The sequence below is a fragment of the Barbus barbus genome, assembly GCF_936440315.1.
Source record: "Barbus barbus genome assembly, chromosome: 33".
NCBI classification, from domain to species: domain Eukaryota; kingdom Metazoa; phylum Chordata; class Actinopteri; order Cypriniformes; family Cyprinidae; genus Barbus; species Barbus barbus.
In genome coordinates this window covers 9,311,862-9,334,994 of record NC_136761.1, presented here as the reverse complement: position 1 = coordinate 9,334,994, position 23,133 = coordinate 9,311,862, and the positions used below count along the sequence as shown (strand labels likewise).

Below are 23,133 nucleotides of genomic sequence, written 5' to 3'. Positions count from 1 at the left end.
TCCATCATTTAAATTGAAAAAACTTGCCCTCTGCCCTCAAATTTCCTTAATGTGGTCTGCATGTCCACACCTTGCACTGCCGTGCAACTATTTAAATGAGTTTTCTCCACACCCAACTATTAACTGCAGTATCAGCAAAGGAAGTCTGTGACACCCGGAGAGCGCTATCCGTTAGCATTCCCATTCATCTCAATGGCAGTCTACGTGTGTGTTTGTGAGTCAATGTGCTTATAAAAAACATCTGAAATGCCATCTCTACAGTCTCCAGATAATTAGCGTTCAGCCTGTCACACCGACCCTAGCATGAGGTGCTACCTGGGAATTTACGTCACTATCTGGTTTTCAGAATGGAGCTTACTGAATACTGCACAATGTACATATACCGTATAATACCTTTAAAAAAATAGCATGAGAAACAGAATCCATTATACAACAACAAATATGTCAAACAGTACCCTGCTGCAGTCAACATCTCAATCCAGTCTGAGCTGGTCTCTTGGGTGGTTTTAAATGGTTTTGGGGCACTTTTAAACTGGGAGGCCAGCTTAAACCAGCTAAGATCAGCCAACCAACTTAGCCTGTTAAAGGTAGCTTTTACTATGTTATTGTCAAATAAATGTTTAAATCAATGCAGAATTTGCAACATAGAAGAACATTTACACCACAAAATAACATGCATGCTTGTATATCTGTAAAACTTTCAGGTCTGTTCCTGACAATTTATCTATAATGATGTGTTTTTGACTGTATGAAGAAATACTTGATGAATTTTTAGTGTTTCTCGTTGGATACTAGTCAGTAAATCAGCCCACTTTTCTTGCATTTTTTACATTCTGAAAGTAGAGCAAATATATGCTTTAAAATGAACTTTAATACAAAACACTGGAGAAGGTTTAATACTTAATTAAAACAAACTATTTTCCATTAATACTCCATGTGGTCTATTCTCTCATTGACATTATGCAAGGAAATTAAAAAGCAAACTATTTGCATTTTAATATCTGTATATTTAATAACACAAGGCATGATGGAATGGCTCTGAGTTATTATGTTTGTGCCATACAGATCCCGTCTGTCGATGCAGACTTTCGAACCGCTTATTCAGCGAGATTTACATAGCAGTGCAGATAATAAACATTCATGCATGAATGCAGGACAAAACAACAAGACGTTCACTCAGATTCTTCAGAGACACAATGGCCTCGAGCTGAAGCTTCGTATAATTCTCTGAACCTATTGCGAAAATATTATAGTGAATACAATTAGACTGATTTGCTCAAAAAGTGCATTTAGAATTTGGATAAGCACCCGATGTAAAACTAAGCATCTGGTCCAAAACCTAGTGAACTGCCTCGAATTTAGAAGAAATGTTTCTAAAAACAGCACCTAAAGGACCCTCAGACACCCCCAATCCAGGTGTGCAAAGCTTGTTGCGTCATACCCAAAAAGACTCGGCTGTAATTGCTGCCAAATGTGCTTCAACTATAAGTACGGAGTAAAGAGTCTGAATACTGAATACATAAATGTAAATGTGATAATTCAGTTTTTTCTTTTTAATAAATCTACAGACATTCCTAAAATTCTGTTTTCACTTTGTCATTATGAGGTACGGAGTGTAGATCAATGAGAAAAAAAAAATATTTAAACAATTGTAGTATCATACAAACATAAATTTTGGAAAAAAAAAAGGAAGGGGGTCTGAATACTTTTGAATGCACTGAATATTCTCTAATACGCATAACAATATGTAGTACACACAAAAACCAGATAAAGTAGTAATTTTTTTAATTACATCTGTCTGCCATCTTAGATTTGTTCTTGCTGAGTTTATTGAAGTGCATTATGAGATTAGCTTCTACATGAATGCGGATGCTGTCTTAGAATTGAGCCAAAACAAGGTGGTGCATTCATGAATATACTGCCTTAAAATGCTGTCTACATAGGCAGCTCACTAGGTTTTGGAATAGAGAATAAATCTGAGACTGGCCATTTAGCCCGTAATGGTTTATTTTGGAAAGACTACAAATCTACAATGGTGTGCTGTTGCATCTTTCTAGTCCTCTAAGTCGAAACACTCTGGGCTCTGAGGAAATCTCCTCAGGTAGGGACAGGGCAGGGTTGTCATACCACTGTTCGGTTTGTTTCTTTGACTCTGGCTTGATGTTTGATGTGTCTGGAGTCACTACAAGCACATCTGGGTCATTAAGTCGAGCCGGGCTGCAGCACAGTGCCGTTGTTTTGGTAATGAGCTTGTCGAGCGGTTTGAGAGAGTGCATCCACTGCGGGAGAAAGTCCCAGCTGCGCAGCGTCTTCGGCAGGTGCGTGGGACTGTGGGACTGCATCAGGTTGACCAGGAGGACAAAGATGGTGAGCGCGGTGAACGGCGCACCCACGCCAACCATGGTCTGCCATCCAGCCAGAGAGATGCCGAACACGAGGCAAGGCAGCAGCAGAAAACATACCAGAAGGTAGAGCACAGCAAACCAGCGGTACTTGGCAGTGCGTTCACCCAGCGCAGATGCCATACGGATGGGCAGACGAGTGAACGGGACCGGATACCATAGTAAAATCCCAAAAATATTGAAGTAAAAATGGCACAAGGCAATCTGGAGGGAATATGAGAGTAGAAGAATAAAGGGTTACTCTTGATATTAGGTGGCCGTAACTATTATCTACAAAACACTGTTGTTGCTATTGAGGTGGGATATGGGTAAGGTTAAGAACAGGTTTGGTGGTATGGGTAGGTTTAAGGGTGGGTTAAGGTGTAAGGGATGAGTCAATAGTGTAATTATAAATGTAATTACAGAAATTAATTACAGATGTAATTACATATAGGTATTTTTAAAAAATATAAGTACAATGTAAAAGCATGTATGTATACAATAAGTACATTGTACCAAATGATTCATTTAAATGTAAGTACATAGTAGTAAAGGCCACCTAATGTAAAGTGGGTCCAAATAAAGCAAACTAGATTTTTCACTCATGTGAGTGAGGGCTATAGATATGGCTTGGGTCTGTTTTTAAATATTCAGTACTTTCAATTTTTGTCACCTGTTTAAATATTAATATTTAGTATTATCGATTTGACCGCACTGATTGGATAAGAACAAAGCTAAATTCAGTAGGATGATGAAACTATTGTCTTCTGTACACTGCAAAAAAACATTATTAGATCAAGATACATTTATTTAAAAAAAGACATTAAGTCTTGTTTTCTGAAAAATGTATCAAAATTAAGTGAGTTTAAGCTTAAAACAACAACAAACAAATCTGCCAATGAAGAAACAAAACAAAACAAAATTATTCAAAAGGAAAGCTATTTTTTTATTTATTTATATTTTGCCCCATTGGCAGACACTTTTTTCTTATTTGAATCATAAACTTGTTTTATTAAACTTATTTTCAGAAAACAAGACTTAATATCTTACGTCATTTTGCTTTTCAAGTTAAAGTATCTTGATTTAAGGATGTTTAGGTGTTTGTACTGGAAAACCAACGAGACGAAAATACCAAACAGTATTGGTTTACAGATGTCCATATGTTTATTAATGCCTCACGAAGTGGTCAGTGGATGAGACTGAATATATATATTTTTTTAAACTCTGACATAGATGTTATCTTTCTTTTTAGGAGTCAAGACAAAAATGACCATTATACTTAAAACAGCCTTAGTGACATCACATGTATCAAAATCATGTAGTGCACATGTAAACGAACATGTGAATCACACTGCATTTAGGGTTCATATAAACATCTTTCAGAATATGAAATTGGATTGGATTCATTCTGATTGAGGATAAGTCGTGCATGTAAACATACCCAATGGAAGTCTATGGGACTTTTTCTTGAGATGTAACAGTACACCTCTCTTCAACATACTGAACAGTTTCAGTTATTTATGACATGATTCATAAACAAATGATGCAGAACGAGTTAAGCTCTTGTGTTTAGGGATCTGAACAAACCCCAAATCTTCAGTATGACTAAGCAAGCACCACTAAAAATGCATTAATGAAGAAAAGTGCTATGTGTCCAGAAGATACATTTTCCTCATCATCCAGTTGGAAAAGCAAGCAGATTTGCCCTGAATTTTTGATAAGGTGTAATAAGTTTAGAAAACTGACATTTCCACTGAGTGCTCAGTAATGGCTGTGTGTCATTGTTTTACCTGGCATGCAGCAGGAAGCTTCTCTCTGGGGCTGGCGAGAGCTGCGAGGATGGCTGTGGTGGTCGTGCCAATGTTGGAACCCAAGGTCAAAGGATACGCTCTGTTGAGACTGATCACTCCAATGCCTGCAGGTGTCAGAGACGGACATAAAGGAATCAAAACGTGTTTTGTCCAAGCAATGTTATGAAGCATGTACGAAACTGTCTTTTGGTTTGAGAACCAAGACAGTTTGGATCTAGATATTTGAAACCAACTTACAAAACAGATGATAGGGTATCAGCTGTTGGTGAAACTGGACTCCACAGTTAATGAGATACAACTTAATATTTTCTAATGTTTTATGCTAAATAAGGCTATATTTAGTTTTTCAAAAATACAGTAAAAACACCAATAATGTGATACATTTTTACAATTTAAAAGAACTGTTTTCAATGTGAATATATTTTAAAATGTAATTTATTTCTGTGATGCAAAGCTGAGTTTTGAGCATCATTACTCCGCATCATTCTCATGATGCTAATTTGCTGTTCAAGAAACATCTTATGATTCTTATGATTATCAAGGTTGAAAACAGTTGTGCGCCTTCATATTTTTGCGGAAACCATTATACTTTTTTCAGAATTATTTGACAAATAGTTAAAAAAAACTGAATTGATTTCAAATAGAAATGTCTTTACTGTTGAATAATAGTATTAAATTTACTGTATACGTATATAAACACACACATAATTATACAATTTCTATGCAGCAGGGACATGTCAAAAAACAAACTACAGGGACATGTAAATGTTCTCCTGGAACGAGCTGTGAGGTTACAGGGTTTCTGTCCCTTTGTCAGCGCTGATGATCTTTTAACCCTTATTCTACTATTAATAATATGTCCAGTGATACTTCAACTCTTCAGGGGCTTTAATAAAAGATGATCTCCATAGTAACTGCAATCTCAAAGACACAGAGGCATCCCCATTGGCTGAAAAGTTAATAATTATCATAATCATTCGACAGCTGATGAATCATTTCCAGATAATGGGTGTAAATTAATGATGAAATAATTGAACGGGAAAGCACCATCATTTTGCCTGATTTCACAGAGGTGCAGTTAATATTTAATTTGAGCCAAAAGCACTATTAGCGACTAGTTCACACTCGCATTTGCTCTGCATTTGAAAACACCAGGGTGTACATCAAAAATTAAAGTTTAATCAGAACTGCTGATTATTTGTGTTCATTCATTTACAGCGAAACAAAACCGCTGAACTGTCACATGGTTTTATAACCATCTAAAATGTAATGCATCATGTAAAAAATAATAACTTTTGAACTTGGGACTTATTGCAAAAGTTGTATAGCTCCTTTGTAAGTGTTTGCACATCGAACCATGAAAACATAATCCCCTAGACAGATTTTCACAGCCGCCACAAACTTCATGTCAGTGATGTAAGTCTATAGTTTTACTTAAAAAAATGCAATAAATTTTGCTGGTTTTTGTTTACTTGACTGTTGCACGCTCATTTTTTACATTCCTGGCCTACAGTATGAAGGCATAAAAAGCCTTTTTGGACTCGGGTGGATGCATTATTAATGTGTTTCTGAGCAATCTTGTACTGCTGCCTGCTGGTCGTTTCATTCATTCGATGTCAACAATGAGCTTTTGTTGGCAGGTTCACTTCTAATACAATGACCTGTTGAAGAAGTCATTCATTAGAGATGCACCTATGAGTGGAGTCATAGCCGAGGTGAATACAGAGCTGCTCTGGATGATAAAGGTCATTCCTGCTCCCATCAACATGGCCAGATATCCTGACAGCCAGCCGAGAGGGTACGGGAAATCTATATGGAGTTAAAACATAGACACAAAAGAGACAGCTGTTGATGTACAGTAAGAGCACAGGGCTGTGTGCCTATACAAAACAAAAAATGGCAAAAGTTACAAATGAATAAGGGTGTGACGGTACACAAAAATGACCATTTGATTTGTACACTACCAGACAAACGTTTTTGAGCTTTTGAAACAGATGTTTAATGTTTTTTAAAGAATTCTCTTCTGCTCTCCAAGCCTGCATTTATTTGATCCAAAATACAGCAAAGCAGTGATATTGTGAGATTTTTTTACTATTTAAAATAACTGATTTCTATTTAAATATATTTTAAAATGTAATTTATTCCAGAATTTGTCTTCAGTGTCACATGATCCTTCGGAAATCATTTTAATATGCTGATCTGCTGCTCAAGAAACATTTATTATTATTATTATTATTATCAATATTTAAAACAGTGGAGTAATTTTTTTCAGGATTCTTTGATGAATAGAAAGATCCAAAGATCAGCATTTATCTGAAATAAAAACACTTTTGTAACTTTATACACTATACCATTGGAAGCTTGGAGTCAATACTTTTATTTTTATTTTTATTTTTTTGGGGGGGGGTTATAGAAATTAATACTTTTATTTAGCAAAGAAGCTTTAAATTGATCAAGACTTTTATAATGTTACAAAATATTTGTATTTCAGATCAATGCTGTTCTTCTTAACATTCCATTCATCTTAAAAATTCTACTCAACTGTTTTCAACCTAATAATAAATGTTTTTTGAGCAGCAAATCAGAATATTAGAATGATTTCTGAAGGATCATGTGACTGGAGTAATGATGGTAAAAAAAAATTTGCTTTGAAATCACAGAAATAAATTACATTTTAAAATATATTCAAATAGAAAACATTCAAACAGAAAATTTTTTGCTGTACTTTGGATCAAATAAATGCAAGTTTTGTGAACAGAAGAGACTTCTTAAAAAAAAAAAAAACCTACTGTTCAAAAATTTTTGTGTACTTTGGTTACTTGGTGCAGCGGGGCAAAACCAAACATAAAATTGCTTGTTTTTTTCTTATTTATTAAACAGTGGTTTGCTGAACAAACTGTGGCTCTGTCTTTAAATAAATTTCAAGCAAAAATTCAGCAAAAATTCAGTACAAATATGTGTACCATTACACCCCTACAGTAACCCCTACTGTAAATACTACAGTAAGACTTGTCATTCTCTGGCTCTTCCTCCTCATGCCCGTGGCTGCTCACCCGTGTTGATGACCCCTTCGATGACCTTTGCAACTTGACCTTTTAGGAGAGAGTTCAGCACTTTGACGATCAGCAGCAGGCAGGTGCACAGCACCATCAGAGAGCTGGCTAACAGAATGAGCCCCACCGCCAGGTCCGACAGTCCCGAGTCCACAAACAGATGCCGGCCTGTGGAAACCAGACGGAGGAGCAAGAGGGAAAAATGGAGACAAAATATAGGCATTAATGGACACAGATGCATTAAAATTAGGAGGGAGAAGGACATGCAAAAGCAACCAGGTCAGTGGTTTGTGATAAATGACTGAATAGCAAATATTAATGACTGTTTCCCTTCCAGGAACTTCGGGCTGCGTCGAAACGCATATGGGAACGCCTTCAGCGTGACCAGGCTCTGAATATGATGTGTAATCAGTCAAACAAGGGCGAGGCGTCACGGGCGGGGTGACGTCACGACCAGGAAGCATATAAGCACGTGCGGCGGAGCCGGCTTCAGCTTTTTGTCATTCAGCGAAGCGCTCTGTGTGTGTCAGTCTTATTTACTGTTGTTTGTCCTAGTTTTAAGTGGAAAGCATTCAGTATTATGCCAAAGCCAAGGGCAAGCTCAGGGGTGAAGCTTTCAGACCACGTTTTAAGTCGTGTGTGCATCCTTGCCCTCGCTATATCACGATTTGTGCGTGGTCTGCCTGGGTGCGGAGCACTCAGAATCGGTCTCCGCACCCGGAGGGCTCTCTTCGAGAAGGGAGCCTTCGCGAGCTCCCCACGCGGTGCCGGTCCCGCTGCTGCTCCCCACGCGGTGCCGGTCCCGCTGCTGGATCTGGCGCCCCGTCTCTCGGTGTGGAAGCGGTCTCTTCCCCCGAGACGAGGGCTCAATGCTTCGTCTCTCTTCCTCTGAGGAGGTTGATGTGACGAGCGTTCATGAGGTTTCGCCGCCTCTGTCACCCCAATATGATATAACTATGAGCTTTGTAAGCTGCAGTGTTTGCACAAAGAGCACAAAGAGAAAAATAAGCCGGTCCCGCTTCTGCCCGTAAAAAAAGAGAGAAAAAAGGCAGAGCGGCGGCTGCGCTCGCGTGGCTTGCAGAGAGAAAAAAAAAAAAAAAGAGAAAAAGGCTGATCTGGCTGGCGAGAGTCAGACGGGCATGTCCCTATCTCCTCCCATATCCGCCAGATCTGGTGCCCCGTCTCTCGGTTCGGAAGTGGTCTCTTCTCCCCGAGACGAGGGCTCAACGCTTCGTCTCTCTTCCTCCGAGGAGGTTGATGTGACGAGCGTTGACGAGGTTTCGCCGCCTCTCTCGCCAGAGAGCTACTTCTACACAGGAGCCTTCCGTTTTCCCCGATCTCCTCACCGAGGTGTCGAGATCGCGGGTGAAATCTTTTCGTCCCGGCCATTCGTTCCCGCGGCAACTGAATGAGCGCGGGTATGCGGCGATGCCGCGCGTTGAACAGACGCTTGCGAGCTATCTGTCTCCCTCTACGGCATCGCCTTTGAAGGCTCCTGCTCTGCTTACAACATCTTTGGTGGGCAGAGGGTATGCGCGCTCTCTAAACTCAGGTGGCTGCTGGGCGGGCGCAGCCTCCTCCGCATACCAGCTCCTCGCGCAAAAGGTCCTGACGGGCGAGCCCCAGGACCGCGGAGGGCGACCCCTACTGGGGTGGAGTGGCTTGCACCGCGGCACTCGGTGACCACTTCACCTCGGTGCCCTCCAGGGACTTGTCTGCTGACCCTGCCGCTGTTCCAGGGCACAGCCGGTCCCAGCGAGTATATTTCTCAGGTTTGTCCGCCCGGCAGCGCGGAGCTGAGAAACTCGCCTCAGCCGCCAGATTACGCGTCTCATTCCAGTGCGCTGCATCGAGACAGCGGTCTGGCCGCTTCTCTGAACCCAGAGGTCAGTCTCGAGAGACTGATTCCCTTAGAAGATCATTGGGCAGCAAGCTGCTGAATGTGTCTCTTTGGGTCCTGCCTTGCAGGGTCTGGTTCGTTCAGAGGTCCTGACGGGTGAGCCCCAGGACTACGGAGGACGACCCCTACTGGGGTGGAGCGGCTCACACCGCGGCACACGGTGGTCCGTCTCCCCTCGGGGCCCTCCGGGGATTTGTCTGTCAACCCTGCAGTTCCAGGGCACAGCAGGTCCCAGCGAGTATTAATCTCAGGTTCTTCCGCCTGTGATTTCAGCGGGCCTGAGAAAGTCGCCTCGGCCGCCAGATTACGCGTCTCCTGTCGGTGCGCCGCGACGAGGCAGCGGTCTAGCCGCTTCTCTAACACCAGAGGTCAGTCTTGAGAGACTGATTCCCTTAGTAGATCATTTGGCAGCCTAGCAGCGACTGCCGAATGTGTCTCTTTGGGTCCTGCAGACGGTAGAGGCTGGCTATTCCATCCAGTTCGATGGGCCACCTCCGCTGTTCAACGGGGTCTGTGTGACTACGGTCCGCTCCGAGCAGGCTCTGGTCTTGGAACAGGAAGTCGATACTTTGCTGAGGAAGGAAGCCATCGAGTTGGTTCCTCCTCACGAAGTCCACGCCGGCTGCTACAGCCTGTACTTCATTGTTCCAAAGAAGGATGGGGGGCTGAGGCCCATACTGGATTTGAGGCTTCTGAACCGCTCAGCCAGAAAGCTGAAGTTCAAGATGCTCACTGTCAGGCAGATCGTGTCTCAAATCAGGTCCGAGGACTGATTTGTCACGACAGACCTCAAAGATGTCTATTTCCATGTACCCATCTTTCCCTCTCACAGGGAGTTCCTGAGGTTCGCTTTCGGGGGCAAAGCGTATCAGTATCGGGTTCTTCCCCTCGGCCTAGCACTCTCGTCGTACTACTCGTCATACTAAATTATATCGACGATTGGTCGATGCTCGCTCAATTAGAGCGGGCGGCGATTCGGCATCGAGGTGTCGTTCTCGCCCACATGAAAGACTTGGGGGGTTAAGACTAAACGCCAAGGAAAGTGTGCTTTCTCCAGCTTAGAGAACCACTTATCCAGGTGTAGTGTGGGATTCGACCACGATGCAGGCTCGTTTGACCCCTGCTCGGATCGAGTCGATCCTCACGGCAGTCGAGAGAGTGTGAGAAGGCCAGCCATTCACTGTCAAGCAGTTTCAGAAACTGCTTGGGCTCATGGCAGCTGCGTCCAGTGTGATTCCTTCTGGCCTGCTGTACATGAGGCCCCTACAGTGGTGGCTCAAGACCAAGGGGGTCTCCCTGAGGGGAGACTCGCTCCGCGCTGTCAAAGTGTCACGCCGCTGTCCGTGCCTTAGACATGTGGAGGAATCCTTGGTTCTTGTCCCGGGGCCCGGTGCTGGGAGCTCCTTGTCGCCGCGTCTCGCTAGCGACAGACGCTTCCCTCACCGGTTGGGGTGCGGTCATGAGTGGCCACCCTGCCCGCGGTCTGTGGAGTGGTCGCCACCTGACGTGGCATATCAACCAGCTAGAGATCCTAGCTGTGTTCCGTGCGCTCAAGCACTTCCTCCCAGAACTAAGAGATCACCACGTGCTGGTGCGCACCGACAGCACAGCAGTGGTCTCTTACAGCAACCACCAAGGAGGTCTGCGGTCGCGCCCCTTGTATAAGCTGGCACACCAGATCCTTGTGTGGTCCCAGGGCAAGCTCCTATCACTGAGAGCTGTGCACATTCCTGGGCATCTTTATGTGGGAGCAGGAGTCCTGTCGAGACAGGGGCCGAGGCCCGGGGTATGGATGCTTCCGAGGGGTGAAGCAGATGTGGAAGGTTTTTGGCCAGGCACAGGTGGACCTCTTCGCCACTCGAGAGTCAGCGCAATGTCCCCTCTGGTTCCTCCAGCTCCTCCGGGACTGGACGCTATGGTACAGACGTGGCCGAGGCTCCGTCTGTACGCCTTCCCCCCCGATCGCTGTGCTCCCGGGAGTTCTGGCGAGAGTGCGCCGGGACGAGGTCAGTCTACCGTTGGTAGCGCCGTTCTGGCCGGGCCGAGTATGTCTCGGACCTGATATCTCTCCTCGACGGCACTCCGTGGGAAGTGCCCGTCAGGAGGGACCTCCTCTCACAGGCCGGGGGCACCGAGGTGCACCCTCACCCGGAGTTATGGAAGCTGTGGGTGTGGCCTCTGAGGGGGCACAACTCATAGCTTCCGGTCTGTCAACCGAGGTTGTCTAGACCATCCTCCAATCCAGAGCTCCCTCAACGGGGAAACTGTACGCCTTGAAGTGGAGGCTCTTCACTTCTTGGTGCGGGGACCGCCATGCTCGACCCAGTCAACTGCCCCGTTGGTGCAGTACTGGAGTTCCTGCAGGCCCGTTTCTCCGCAGGGGTAACCCATTCCACTGTTAAGGTCTACGTGGCAGCTATTTCGTCATACCACGCCCTTATTGGTGGCCAGTCAGTGGGTAGACACCCCCTAGTTACACGTTTCCTCCACAGTGCGCTGAGGCTGAGGCCTCCGGTACGATCTCGCGTCCCTACGTGGGACCTGGCTGTGGTTCTGGAGGCTCTGTGCATTGCACCTTTCGAGCCCATTCAGGAGATAACTGAGAGACTCCTCACTATCAAGACCGTTTTCTTATTGGCTATCACCTCTCTGAGGAGGGTGAGTGACCTTCAGGCCCTGACTACGGCCTCTATTCACTTTGCGCCCGGTTCGGCGAAAGTATTCCTCTACCCCCGTGTGGGGTATGTTCCGAAGGTCCCATCGGTCATTCCACAGCCGGTCGTACTGCAGGCCTTCTGTCCTCCTCCCTTCGGGGAGCCAGACCAGGAGAAGCACAACCGTATGTGTCCAGTGCGAGCACTAGACGCATACATCCACAGGTCCTCCCTGTGGAGAAAGTCGGACCAGCTGCCCGTGTGCTATGGTCCGCCTAGGAGGGGTCTTCCTGCTACGAAGCCCTCCTCTTAGTAGGTGGATTGTGGGTGCCATGGCTTTGGCATACGAGGCCTCTGAGCTCCCCCCGCCGGTGGGAGTCAGAGCGCACTCAACCCGAGGTGTGGCGGCCTCCAAGGCCTTCTGGGCAGGTGTTTCATGCAGGACATCTGCAACGCAGCTGGGTGGTCCACGCCCCTGACTTTCGTTGGGTTCTATGACCTCGACATCCGAGCCACTCCCGGCTCCTCTGTCCTTTCGTCCTGACACCAGGCAGGGACTTGTCAGTCTGGCGGCGTTGGTATCTCGTTCCCATATGCGTTTCGACGCAGCTCGAAGTTCCTGGAAGGGAACGTCTCAGGTTACATATGTAACCATGGTTCCCTGAAGGGAACGAGACGCTGCGTCGCGTTGCCACACTTCCGGCATCCCTGCCAGCGCTTGCTTCATGACTTGAAGCTGAAGCCGGCTCCGCCACACGTGCTTATATGCTTCCTGGTCATGACGTCACCCCGCCCGTGACGCCTCGCCCTTGTTTGACTGATTACACATCATATTCAGAGCCTGGTCACGCTGAAGGCGTTCCCATATGCGTTTCGACGCAGCGTCTCGTTCCCTTCAGGGAACCATGGTTACATATGTAACCTGAGATGTTTTTTCTGTGCAGAAATTAATAAATAAAAATTCAAAGTACATAAGAGACAAATACACAGAAAGAGAATAGATAGAAATAACAAAAAATAAAGGAGAAAAAATAAAGAGAAAATAATTAATACAAATAAAAAATAGAGAATAAATTTAAACAATTAAATTGTGAGGAGAAGAGAAAGAAAGAAAGAAAGAAAGAAAGAAAGAAAGAAAGAAAGAAAGAAAGAAAGAAAGAAAGAAAGAAAGAAAGAAAGAAAGAAAGAAAGAAAGTCAATAATTAATAAAGAAATATAAAAATAATTAATAAAAACAAAATAATACAAATAAATAGAAATAACAAAGAAAGAGGAAGAAAGAAATTGAATGATTAAAAAGTACATAAAATACAAAAATAAATACCAATAAATTAAAATAAATTAAAAATAAATTAAATAAATAAGGAAAAAATAATAATAATAATAATAATAATAATAATACAAAAAAAATAATTATAAATAAAAGTAAATGGCTATACTAAATGCATATACAACACACACACACACACACACAAATAAAATACATTAGATACATATTAACATTTTTCTAATTTCTTTGTTTGTTATAATGCCTATTATAACCCATCAGTCATTAGACACATGTGTGTCCCCATAAATCAACCCCCCACACACACACGCACACACACCAATCCTTGATGAAGTAATAAGAAAAATGACACCTTTCAATTTGAAAGGACACTCACATTTCTCTGTGTTGATCTGTGAGCTGATATTCTGTGTGATCCAGGTGAGATCACTATCCTTCCCACAATGCAGTTCAGTGGAGCAGTTCTGGGCGGCAGCTGCTGTCACATTCACTGAGGACTGGGAAGGGAGAAAAAGGAATATTTCCCTGAAAACTACACTGCAGAACAGAAAAGACTAAGTATTTTCTTGTGAAATATGGTCGGTTGGAGTGGATAAACATGAGAAGGTGAGACACAGTCTTGTGAACTATGACAAGATAGCGTGGAGCAGATGACAAGTGGCAGAATGACCGACAGCAGATCATCTGGAGAGGAGATGTGTTTTCTCAATAGTCTGTAAACTCCTGTAGATCCAATCCAAACACAACATGACCAGGAAAACTTTACTTTACTCAAGAAGCGTTGTTCTGACTACTAAATTTAGTCTAATGCAAAATGCAATAGGATGAGGTCTGTGAGAAACATGTCCTGGTCTCATTTCACCCCAAAACCAGAGGGAAAAAATCTGAAATTACTTTTTATAAAAATATATATATATAAAAAACAAAGGAAATAAAGCTTTCTTTATTGTAACATTGCATTACAGTTAGTTCAACAAATTATCCACCCAAATTCCCATTGTTATTTGAGAATTGCGAAATTGTGGATTGTGAAGCATTTAAACATCATATTATTTCATGCTGATTTATTAAACACAAAAAGACTGCTGTATTCTAATAATGAGAATACAGACAATAAAATTAAACATACAAGTAAACCATTTTGGTGCATTACAGTAATGAGAATTTGGATACAACATTTCAATTATTATAATGATTTTATGAGAACATGTTAAAAGGTCATAAAAATTCAACAAATATTAAAGGTCATAGGCTTCATTTTGATGCAAAACATTTCTCTCTTTCATTTTGTATTTTTAGTTATAATTTGCAGTATTATTATAGCATTTATTTATTTATTTATTCAAACATTTGTTCTGCCTGTTTCATTTATTATTTTTATTATTAATTCATAATATTATTACAGTATTTATTTTGTTTTATTTATATTTTTTATTATTTATTACTAAAACATTTGTTTAGTCTCTTTCAATTGTTTATAATATATAATATTATAATAGTATTTATTTATTTGTTTGTTTGTTCAATCATTCATTCATCCATTAATTAATTTACGCAAGCTAAAATAAAACTACATTTCAGCATATTTTTCATAGAGAAAAAACTTCGGGTTAATGAGGAAATTTATAGGTAAAAGTTCAGATAAATTCAGGATATGTGCAGATTTGGAGCATGAAAAATGTTTGTGTCAGGAGAAAGTTACCACAAAGCTGCTGGACTTGCACCAGACTTTCACGAGGCTGTGATTCCTCATGGACTCGTCGCCCAGAGCGATGCCTGTTATTACTGATTTATCCAGCTAGAAGGACGAAACGTCACAGTCAATATCACACTCTCTGTGTTACTGTGGGTGAGTACTGACAGAAATTACAGCCTGACACAAAATATTCTGGATATCTCAACACTCAAGGAAATATGATTGAGTCTAAAAACACACTGCACACACACCTGTATGATGAGTTTGGTGAAAGGTTCGGTGAGCGTCTTCAGCATTTCAGGAGCTTCTTCTCCGCTGTGCAGCTGAAAGCTGCTGACAGTAACTCTGGCCAGGTAACTCACCAGACCAGACACCACCTCCACTGGCAGCAAAACCAGCACCGACAGCCAGTTAAAACAGTCATGGATCGTCGCCCCAGCAAACGCCCTTGAGAACGAGAGCACAGGCGATCAACAACAGGTAAAAAAAAAAAACCACACAAATTCACATGATCACTATAGATTAAAAAAAATAAAAAAAATAATAATAATAAAATAACTGAATTAATAGAAATAATTAAGAAATTAAATTTAAAAAAATAATAATAATAATTAAATATGTAAAAAGTAAATAAATAGAATATAAAGAAAGAAAGAAAGAAAGAAAGAAAGAAAGAAAGAAAGAAATATAAACAAAATAATACACATCAATCAATCAATAACAAATAAAAATGAAATAAAATTTAAAAAATTAAAAATTGTTAAGTGAATAAAAATAAATAGAAATAATTAAATAAAAAGTAAATAAGCAGAAAACAAATAAATTGTGTGTGTATGTGTATATATATATATACATATGGAAATACATAAGAAAATAAAAAGAAAGAAAGAAAGAAAAATAAGACACCATGAGGGAACAAGAAGGCAAAAGGTCAGTAAATAAAACTTTTTTTTTATAATAAAAATAATAAATAAATAGAAAATGAAATAAATTAAAAAATAATTAAATAAAAAATAAATGAATAGAAAATAATAAATAAAGATGCATTTAATTGGAAGCAAAATTACACAATATATAAAGACTAGTTTTCAGAAAAACGTATAATTAATGACTTTATTCATAAAACAAGATCAAAAATCTGCCAATGGAGTGAAGAACATAAAACTAACTTTGAATTAAGTTTATTTTTCTTACCCCAATGGATTTTTCTTGTTTTAAGTATAAAATCGTTTAATTATTCAGAATTTTTTTCAGAAAACAAGACATAAGTCCCTTAAGTAATTTTGCTAGGTGATGCAAGTCATTTTAATGAAAGGTATTGCATTTTGATAACAGATTAGAAAGACAATTTGTTTTCTTAGGTGTACCATGCACTGATAAATTATTCACAGTAAGACCTATAGAACAATGTAAATGGGGACCATTTTGATTTCATGTTCACAGAAAGAAATCAATTCTGCCAAAATTAAGAATGCATTTTGAAAGGTTGTATGCCAGTTTGATTAAATAGTGATGATAACGGCGATGGTGAAAATCATTTGGTACCGTTTAAACTCGTTCCTCTCTCCTGCTTGCATCAGGGCGACGATGGTATTGGTGACAGACGTGCCGATGTTGGAGCCCATGATGATGGGAACGGCAGACTTCACTTCAAGCACTACACACACATACATCACATAGATCATAAAGCATGAGCAATGGCAGTAGTGATGCATGCTTCAGCAAATACCACTAAATATTGTCCATCTCTTCTGTTCACTGACAGCAGATACCTCGTCATTTATTTTTCATTTGTTTCCACTGACTCTTAAATCAGGCGAGCATTAGAGTCAAGTCAAATTTCCATTCATAGTATCTGAATGGGTAGTTTAGCATCAGTAATTGCAGTAACTACTGCCCCTTACGCTGTCGGGGTTTGCAGCTGTAGGGAAACATGGCTCGTATTTTAACTGAGGGCTCACAGAGCATTGCGTGAATGGACACACACACACTCCTGACATCCATCAGCTTCAATTCATTTACTCAGAGAAAAGCCAAGTCACATTCAAAGAGCTTTGTGTCACTCAAGGTTGATCTCTTCAAACCATTTCAAAAGATCAAGATTTGATTGCTGTGGGTTCAGAAACTCACCTGCATACACATATCTGTGCTCTATTTACTACATTCACACCGAGTCCAAACAGCTGATAAAAGCATCACAATAATCCACAAGTAGTCCACACCACTCCAGTCCATCAATGAATGTCTTGTGAAGTGAAAAGCTGTGTGTTTGTGAGAAACAAATCCATCATTAAGATGTTTAGTTTTTAAACCATTGCTTCTGCCAAAAATATGTTTCCATAATCCATATAACGCTTCCTGCAGTGGAAAAAGTCCATCCCCTTTTGTCCTCTTGCATCAAAATCTATCGATTTGTTTAGAACTGTTTTGGACTGTTTTTGATTGTAAATGGTGCTTGATCTGTGCATATTTCTCTCCTGATTCAAACAAGACGACTTTTTCATAGAAAGCTAAATTGTGGATTATGAACTCGTATTTCAGCCAGGAAGCAATTATTTGAAGTTAATTGATTTGTTTCTTACAAACATGCAGATTTTCACTTCACAAGACATTAATTGATGGACTGGAGTCGTGTGGATTACTTTGTGATGTTTTTAATCAGCTGTTTGGACTCTCATTCTGACGGCACCCATTCAGATACATTGATGTAATGCTAAATTTCTCCAAATCTGTTCCCATTATGATATATCTTGGATGGCCTGAGAGTGAGTAAATTTTCATTCTTGGATGAACTATTTCATTAGTGCATTTATTTTATCATGAATTATATTGTAAGCACAACAATTTGAGCAAAAGTTATGTTCAGGTCAGTTGCACTGAAAATACACACACTCAATGTCATGTGCTTTTTTTGCTTGTGGTCTCAGACTTTTGGACCCCACGGTAGCATCTATATATTAAAACCCTTTATTTTGTCAAACATAAGCTCATTAACCCATACAAAACTGCCTCATTAAATTGCCGCATCTGTTGTGACTGCATCTGAACTCTGATGTTTGTTTGGAATGAGCTCTGACAGTCACACTTCACAAGCTTCTCAGACTTTGAGGCCACTGCTGCATATGAACAAGCTAATTAGCTCATTCGTGAGAGATGCCACTTGATTAAAGCAGGAACAACATCTAGAAATAAGGCTTTCCAGCAGTAATGTGGAATAAAAAGGACACGGTTGCATCATCCAGGGCCAAGTTTCGCCAAAACGTTTCACAGATGATCACTGTGAAGAAAGCCACGAGTCGCAGCTGTTTTGTTAACAGACAACTTAAAAGGAACTTTGGATGTCATGAAGTTTTGGATCAGATGAAAAGTTAAGCTAATGTCAAAAGGCTATTAAAATAAAGCTGGCTTCAAAGGCAAGGCGCCAAGATAGTTTAATGGCCTTTAAACACAAGTCCACAAGTTATTTTACATCTGTCTGCACAAGTACATAAAACAATATCTAACTTAGAAAGACTGAATGTAGTGTGTGTGTGTGTGTGTCTGTGTGTGTGTATATTATATATGTCTGTGTAAAATATATACGTATGTATACATGTATGCATGAAAATACATGCTTATGCTCCCCAAACCTGCATTTATTTGATCAAAAAATATAGTAAAAACAATAATATTTTGACATTTTTATAATTTAAAACAACTCCTTTCCATTTAAATATATATAAAAATGTTATTTATTCCTGTGATGCAAAGCTGAGTTTTCAGCATCATTACTCCAGGCTTCAGTGTCACACGATCCTTCAGAAATCATTCTAATATGCTGATTTGCAGCTCAAGAAACATTTCTTATTATTAATGTTGAAAATAGTTACTGAACAAAGTTTTTGTATAAACCGAAATACATTTTTTAGGATTATTTGATGAATAGAAAGTCCAAAAGATCAGCATTTATTTAAAATAGAAACCTTTTTAGCATTATTAATGTCTTTAATGTCACTTTTGATCAATTTAATGCATCCTTGATGAATAACAGTTATAATTTTTTTTCCAACCCCAAAATGTTGAATAGTATGGTGCTCTTCAATTAATTAAATGTAATCAGTTGACAGCCATAATGAAAAGACATTAATCTCAGATTATTGGTTTAGTGTAGAAATCTGACTGTACTAAAAATGAGTTGTGTTTCTTACATCCAGATGAGACCAAGCTGACTATAATGGATGTGGAAGTACTGGAGCTCTGGACCAGAACCGTGACCAGAATCCCCACCATGAGTCCTGCTATGGGGTTGGATAGGATAGCATTGTCCTGGAAAATGTCTCCAGCCACTTTGCCTGACAAAAGAGCAAAGCATTTGAAGCATTTTATTTATTTTAGTGAACTAGATGTGATGTCATAATCTCAAAGAGACCAGTCCAGCCAAAAATGAACATTCTGTCATCATTTTCTCATCCATCATGTACTGTAATTGCAACAGATTCTTCCTTGGAACACAAAACTTTACACAAAGTGAAACTACTGTTGATTATTTTGATTCCATTTTTCCATCTGTCCCTATTGTTTTGTGTCCCACAGAAGAAAAAAATAAAAATAAAAAAACGTATTCAAATACGTTTGACAAGGAATGACGAGAGAATAATGAAAAATCATTGTTTTTAGGTCTTTATGGTTTGTTTTTGTACAGAAGACATGCACCACAGAGCTGCATGCTGAAGCTAATCATGCAAATCCATTTCTTCCTTGTCATAAACATACATTTAGAATTAATTAACTAAATCTTAATGCCTAACCAATGATCACAACCTTGTGAACAGGGCATTTCTTCACATGTACCAGTGTTAAGGTCTTTGAAATATGACAAACAACCCTCTTCACAGAGAAGCAGGTAATTAATAATACTTAAAAGATCACATAGGAGCTTAAATAACAAAAAAAATGTGAATTGCATGAAAATGAAAACACATCACAATTGACCCCAAAATAAAAGAAAAAGAATGTAAAAAGGCTGAAAGGTTAAAGAAAAATATCAAGTAAATATATATTATATATTCTATGATAAGAAATAAAAAACAATATATTTACTAAAAGACATGTTTTGTCTATAACAAATCAACATTTCAAATTGCCATTGCATGGTTAAAAAAAATTGGAATCTGCAAGATTTTATCATTTTACATCAAGACAAATCACACTTGACACCAAAATAAAACAAAAAGAGGGGAAATTTTAAAGCAAGTAAATATACATACTGTATATTATATATTCAATTATATGAAATAAAAGACATTTCAAAAGACATCTTTCATCTTTGATTTATCGTTATTATATGTTGTTCATCAGAAAAAATAAAAAGTTTGTATATTTGTGTATGTGCAGTTTCCATATTTATTTATAGCCTATGTAAGTAAATAAATGAAAAAAATCAATATAAATAAATCTTTCAAAATGCCATTTCAGGGTTCAAAAGTCTGGAGTCTTTAAGATTTTTAGCATTGCATGAAAACAAATCACATTTGACCCCAAAAATAAAAGAAAAAGATAAATAATTTGGGAATTTGTCTGAGAAATATGCTTAATTGGCATGACAATAAAGTGTGAAAGTAAACAAAAAAAAAAACTGAAAAATTTAAGGATTTTTTTACACCAAGTAAAATGCCAATGTGCTGGAAGAATAGATGTGGTTAAAAGTGCAAAAAGTGGAGTAAAGGTCAGTTAAAGATGAATAATTACCTCCAGCCAGTTGAAACGCAGAGCTTAGGATGTCCAGTGAACACACAAAACCATAGAGCAAGAGCAAGAGGAGAGGAATCCTCAGTAAGCTATTGAACAGTGAAGACATTTCTCCACGTCTGTCCTCACTGGTCTTTGCGGGCACTACAGAGAAGAGCAAACCTCTTTAGATACAGTCTAATACATTTTCATCTACACAATGTTCCTGTCTCAATGTTGTCGATGTGCATGTGAGTTGATTTATTAACATTGTTACTTTGTAGAGTTAAAAATAACCATTCCGGAATGCAAAAGCCTAAAAAATGCATACAGAGCATTTGACTTAGACACACAATGGACTTTGGGAAGCTGTCCTGCTTCCCAGGGTTTGGATGAAGCATGGTCAGCATCGGTGTTGGAGGTCTGGTCATGACAGCCGCTCACCAGGTCCAGAACTGTGCTGGATTTTCTGGGGTTGTGACCCCCCGCTGGGTCAGAAAGAAGAAATTAAGAAAATTTGAACACTTAAACACATCTATTCTTTCATCTCAAAAACCCACAATAGTGCTTCTGCTGTCTTTAAAATAAACGCCACTTGGTCTCATTTTTTGTAATATAATGCAACAACATGGTGATATTTTAAGTGTGATTTAAAGTGTCCAAATAGTTTATGAAGGCCTGATATGTGATATGTAGGTATACCCATATGGAAATATAATACATGACATGATGTGCCATATACAGTATGTTACCCATCATGCAATATATAACTTTTACATGCCTACATTCTCTGGGTAGAATAAAGATATGAAGTTTATAAAATGTATAAAATCCCCACAATAAAATGTATATACACATATTCTATATGAAGATTGTTTGTCAACAATATATATTTTATATAGCTTCATTAAAACGAGATATACACAACATATGTGGTTTTGTAATAAAATTTTTTAAATGTATGTCTATCTTGTATATTTACATGGATTTCATACATATTTTTACTTTATATGACAATATATTTAATATATAGAAATGTAATATATATATATATATATATATATATATATATATAGCCTATTATTATATTTGCCTTTGAAGTTTGGGGTCAGTAAAGATTTTTAAAGAAGTTATTTCTTATGCTCACAAAGGCTACATTTAATGTATTAAAAATTCTGCAAAAAAACTACTGAAATAACTGAAAATAATTACTAAAATTTAAAATAATGGTCTTCAATTTTTATAATATAAAATATTGTTTATTATTGTAATGCAAAGCTGAATTTTCAGCATCATTACTTTAGCCTTCATTGTCACATGATCCTTCAGAAATCATTCTGATGTGCTGATTTGATGCTTAAACATTATCAACATTGAAAACTTGATAGTTTCACTTGAAAAATAAATGTTTCTGACATCTTACCATTGAAGCTGATAGTTTGCTCTGCAGTGGTGATTCTGATTGGACGTGAGGACATGTTGCAGTCTGTGTAGAGATCAAAAGATATTTCATGACCATTTCCATTTGTTGCACATTGATCTTTGACTCTCAGGTGTTCAGTTTTTTCCCACCCATTTAAAAGGTTACAGTTGCAACACAGAGGATTTGCATTTTTTAATTCATATGCAAATGATAGTCTTCCACAGCATACAGATTTTGAACAACTCGAGAATGAATAGGCTACTACATAATAAAAATGTTCGTTTTGGGTAAACTACTCTAGTATTTGTTCAAACAACATCAAAATGAATAACCTGCTGCCATTTCAGATCCATTATTGTCTACTTAATTTATTTCTTATTCTTTTGCTTTTTACGTCAAGGTTACTGTCGAACACGCAGTCCGTCTGGAAAGCACTCTCAGAGGACCACATACTAATGCGTTTCAGAAAGCAGGAGCTCTTGAATGTTTGAGCAATTAAAGTGAATTACAGATTATGTTCTCGTTCAGCATGCGCGACAATGTCACAGGTGCTGCTTTGTCTGTTCGTGGCTCTCTGTGGAGGAACACACGTTTAATCTGGGTTTTAGTTAAAGCAACTGTGTGGAACTTTTATTTTACCGTGAAATATCAGTTTCAAAGTCATTCGCTGACTTATAACAAGGCGAAAAGACTCGGTGTCTTTCCCACGCTGTTCTGGGAGGATGTTTGTTGAGCGGGAAAATTCCACGAAAATGGCGGATCGCAACAAATGCTCCTGTACAGAAAAAGCCGCTTAGAAGGGATCACCCAAACATTTGTCATCATTTACTCACCCTCAAGTAGTTCCAAACCTGTATGAATTTCCCCCCAAAAAATATTTGTTTTTGAAGAATATTGGTAACCAAACAGTCGATGGACGATCTGCATTGTATGTATGTATCTATTTACTATTTATTTACTTATTTATTTAGGAAGGCAAAGGGGACCAGCCACTTTTTGGTTACAAACATTATTTAAAACTTCTGAACATTTCTGGATCAAGATAGATTTATGTCATTTATCATGACTGCTTAAAACAAAAACACATATCTGCCAAAAAAATTATCTTGTATTCACTGATTTATTTTTATTTTTTTTACCCATTGACAGATATTTTTTCTTGTTATACAAGTATTAACTAAATTGTTTCTATTTTGTTTTGTCAAAGCAAATACATCATTT

General features: G+C 39.2%; 1 protein-coding gene across 1 annotated transcript; it reads right to left on the bottom strand.

Annotated features, from left to right (window-relative positions):
* Positions 1 to 989: 989 nt before the first annotated feature.
* slc34a1a (solute carrier family 34 member 1a) lies at positions 990 to 20,715 on the bottom strand. The gene is made up of 10 exons (XM_079389957.1): positions 20,511 to 20,715; positions 18,971 to 19,114; positions 16,329 to 16,440; positions 15,035 to 15,230; positions 14,790 to 14,885; positions 13,464 to 13,584; positions 7,246 to 7,413; positions 5,885 to 6,001; positions 4,172 to 4,296; positions 990 to 2,606 (listed from the first exon to the last, which is right to left on the bottom strand). The coding sequence occupies exons 1-10, from the start codon at positions 20,617 to 20,619 to the stop codon at positions 2,028 to 2,030; spliced, it is 1,767 nt and encodes a 588-aa protein (XP_079246083.1). The 5' UTR covers positions 20,620 to 20,715; the 3' UTR covers positions 990 to 2,027.
* Between the last annotated feature and the right edge of the window lie 2,418 nt (positions 20,716 to 23,133).